Source organism: Lycium ferocissimum, unplaced genomic scaffold (genome assembly GCF_029784015.1).
Source record: "Lycium ferocissimum isolate CSIRO_LF1 unplaced genomic scaffold, AGI_CSIRO_Lferr_CH_V1 ctg4577, whole genome shotgun sequence".
In the NCBI taxonomy this organism is placed as follows: domain Eukaryota; kingdom Viridiplantae; phylum Streptophyta; class Magnoliopsida; order Solanales; family Solanaceae; genus Lycium; species Lycium ferocissimum.
This window is the reverse complement of record NW_026725703.1, coordinates 43,515-46,335: the sequence shown is the minus strand read 5'-3', so window position 1 is coordinate 46,335 and position 2,821 is coordinate 43,515. Positions and strand designations below refer to the sequence as shown.

Sequence of the window (2,821 nt, the reverse complement as noted above, 5' to 3'; positions counted from 1 at the left end):
AACTCAATACGAACAACAACAACGCATTCCTTGCTTACAAATTCATGAATTATACCAACAACCACACGCTAGCAACATTATTCACACAAATGCAAGAAATGATATTAACATCATATTGGCTTCTACAACAGCCCACAAACAATCACAACTCCAACTTAAACCATTAAACCTTCATTTACATCATAGAATCCACAACAACAACAATCTAAAAATATTAAGTAAAATTAGTTCATCACTCCTACACAACACAACACATACACGGCTCAACACCAACACCTAGGATTCCATAAATTTCATCCATTTCTACACACTACACCATGCACAAACCATCCATAACACATGAAAGAGGAGATTAAATCTTACCTTTACCCTTAGCTTTCCAACTTGGCTAGGGTTTGTAAATTGCAACAACAAACGTTTTGATTGCTCCAACAACTACTCCACGTTATTAGGGACCTTCCAATTGGTTGGAATGCTAGAAGAAAATTATTTTTTTTGATCAATATTCAAGAGCTCCAATTCGGCTAGCCATGGCCGAATTTCTCTCTTCTCTTCTCCAAGTTTCTAGAGTTGTGTAAAATGATGAATTTTGTCTTGCTTGGTCATCACTTATCTATATATATATATATAGCCCCTACAAATACAAGGTGGACACATGCCCCCCCTCATGGCTTAAGGCAATCAAAATTAGCCAAGCCATGGGTGGGAGCCCACATAAGCCACACGGCCACTTGTGGCTTTTCATGAATATTTTTTTCCAACTTCTAGCCCCTAATTTTCCTCAATCTTTCCGTCCAATAAAATTTATAAGCTACTTGTGCATTAAACAAAATCAGAAAATAGCCTTGTCCTTAACTTATCGCGATTAGCTTAAAATATCCCAATGTACAAAATACGGGATATAACACTCAACATGTGATCAATATGATAATTGGGGGAACGGATGCTCCACAAAGGCTGGTGATGAAAAGAACAAAGGTCTCAATTATGCGAGAGAAGCGCACCCGGGACTATGTAACCGAGGGTTCCATCTCCTTCAGTGACGAGGATGCAGAAGGCATCATTCAACCGTACAATGATGCATTGGTAATTTCTATCCTAATTTGCAAATCACAAGTTAAACGTATTTTGATTGACCCAGGTAGTTTGGCCAATATCATCCGGTGGAGAGTGGTAGAACAGCTGAGGCTACTCGATCAGATTATATCGGTAGCGCGAGTACTCAGCGGGTTCAATATGGCAAGTGAAACCACGAAGGGTGAAATTTCTTTGCCGGTCAACATTGACGGCACCATACAGCAGACGGTATTCTACGTCATCGAGGGAGATATGAAGTATAATGCTTTGCTCGGTAGACCATGGATTCATAGCATGAGAGAGATACCATCAACACTTTGCACCGATTCTTCGAAGTTCCCGACCCCTGAAGGGATAAAAACTATCTGAGGGGAACAACCCGCAGCAAGGAAAATGTTCGCGGTCGAGGAAGCACCCCTTTTTCCAAAAAAGTCGGATCAAAGAGATGATGAATCAATCGAAGGCAAGGACACCAAATAGCAATTAAAGAATATGGGTTCGAAAGCGGAGCAGAAGGGATCGGATCCGGCTGGTGAAGAGGACGATTTCGGCGTGCCTAGATCGTTTGTATTACCGGATGACTCGAATGCAATCAAATCTACCGTGGAGGAGCTAGAACAAGTCATCTTGTTCGTACATCTACCGGATAGAAAGGTATACCTGGGAACGGGGTTAACCTCGGAGCTCAGGAACAAGTTAATTAAATTTCTTCAAGCTAATGTCGATTGTTTTGCGTGGTCCCATATAGACATGACAGGTGTGCCACCAGAAGTAACGGTTATAAGCTCAGCCTCGATAGGAAATTCCCCCCGGTGAAGTAGAAAAGGAGACCAATGGCCGAGCCAAAACATGCCTTCGTAAAAGATGAGGTAACAAAGCTTTTAAAAATAGGCTCAATCCGAGAGGTAAAATACCCGGACTGGCTAGCTAATGTAGTGGTGGTGCCAAAGAAAGGTAATAAATTTAATGTGTGTTCACTATAAGGATCTGAACAAAGCATCCCCGAAGGATTCATTTTCGATGCCTTCAACGGCTGGGCATGAGATGTTAAGTTTTCTCAATGCTTACTCTAGGTACAATCAAATTCGGATGCACCCGGAGGACCAAGAGAAAACCTCCTTTATTACCCGATACGAGACTTACTGTTATAATGTCATGCCATTCAGGTTAAAAAATGCCGGAGCAACTTATCAATGCCTAGTTAATGGAATGTTCGAAGAACAGATAGGGAAAACAATGGAAGTTTATATTGATGACATGCTAGTCAAGTCCCTGGAAATAGAGGACCATTTAAAACATTTGTAGGATACCTTTGATGTACTTCGCAAATACAACATGAAGCTTAACCCGGAGAAATATGCCTTCAGTGTCCGATCCGAAAAAATTTGGGGCTTCATGGTATCGAACCGGGGAATTGAAATTAACCCGGACAAGATCAAAGCCATTGAGGATATTGAGGTGGTGAACAACATCAAGGCAGTGCAGAGGCTCACCGGAAGGATAACAGCACTGAGCCGTTTCATTTCGAGGTCTTTGGATAAAAGTCACCGTTTCTTCTCACTACTGAGAAAGAAGAATGACTTCGTCTGGACACCGAAATGTCAAAAGGCTTTGCAGGAATTAAAAAGGTACTTATCGAGCCCGCCCCTGCTGCACACACTAAAGGTAGACAAACAGTTGTTTCTATACCTTGCCGTGTCTGAGGTAGTGGCAAGCGGTGTTTTGGTCCGAGAAGAAGCAGGTA

The 2,821-nt window shown here is 41.9% G+C and overlaps 1 protein-coding gene across 1 annotated transcript; it reads left to right on the top strand.

Moving 5' to 3' along the window:
- Positions 1–924: 924 nt before the first annotated feature.
- Positions 925–1,446, top strand: LOC132044462 (uncharacterized). Its single transcript, XM_059434939.1, has one exon. It carries the CDS (start codon positions 925–927, stop codon positions 1,444–1,446), a length of 522 nt encoding a protein of 173 aa, XP_059290922.1.
- Positions 1,447–2,821: the final 1,375 nt, after the last annotated feature.

Bases quoted from the DNA above. Each gene is read 5' to 3' on its own strand.
- LOC132044462 (XM_059434939.1), top strand. From the start codon at position 925: ATGATAATTGGGGGAACGGATGCTCCACAAAGGCTGGTGATGAAAAGA.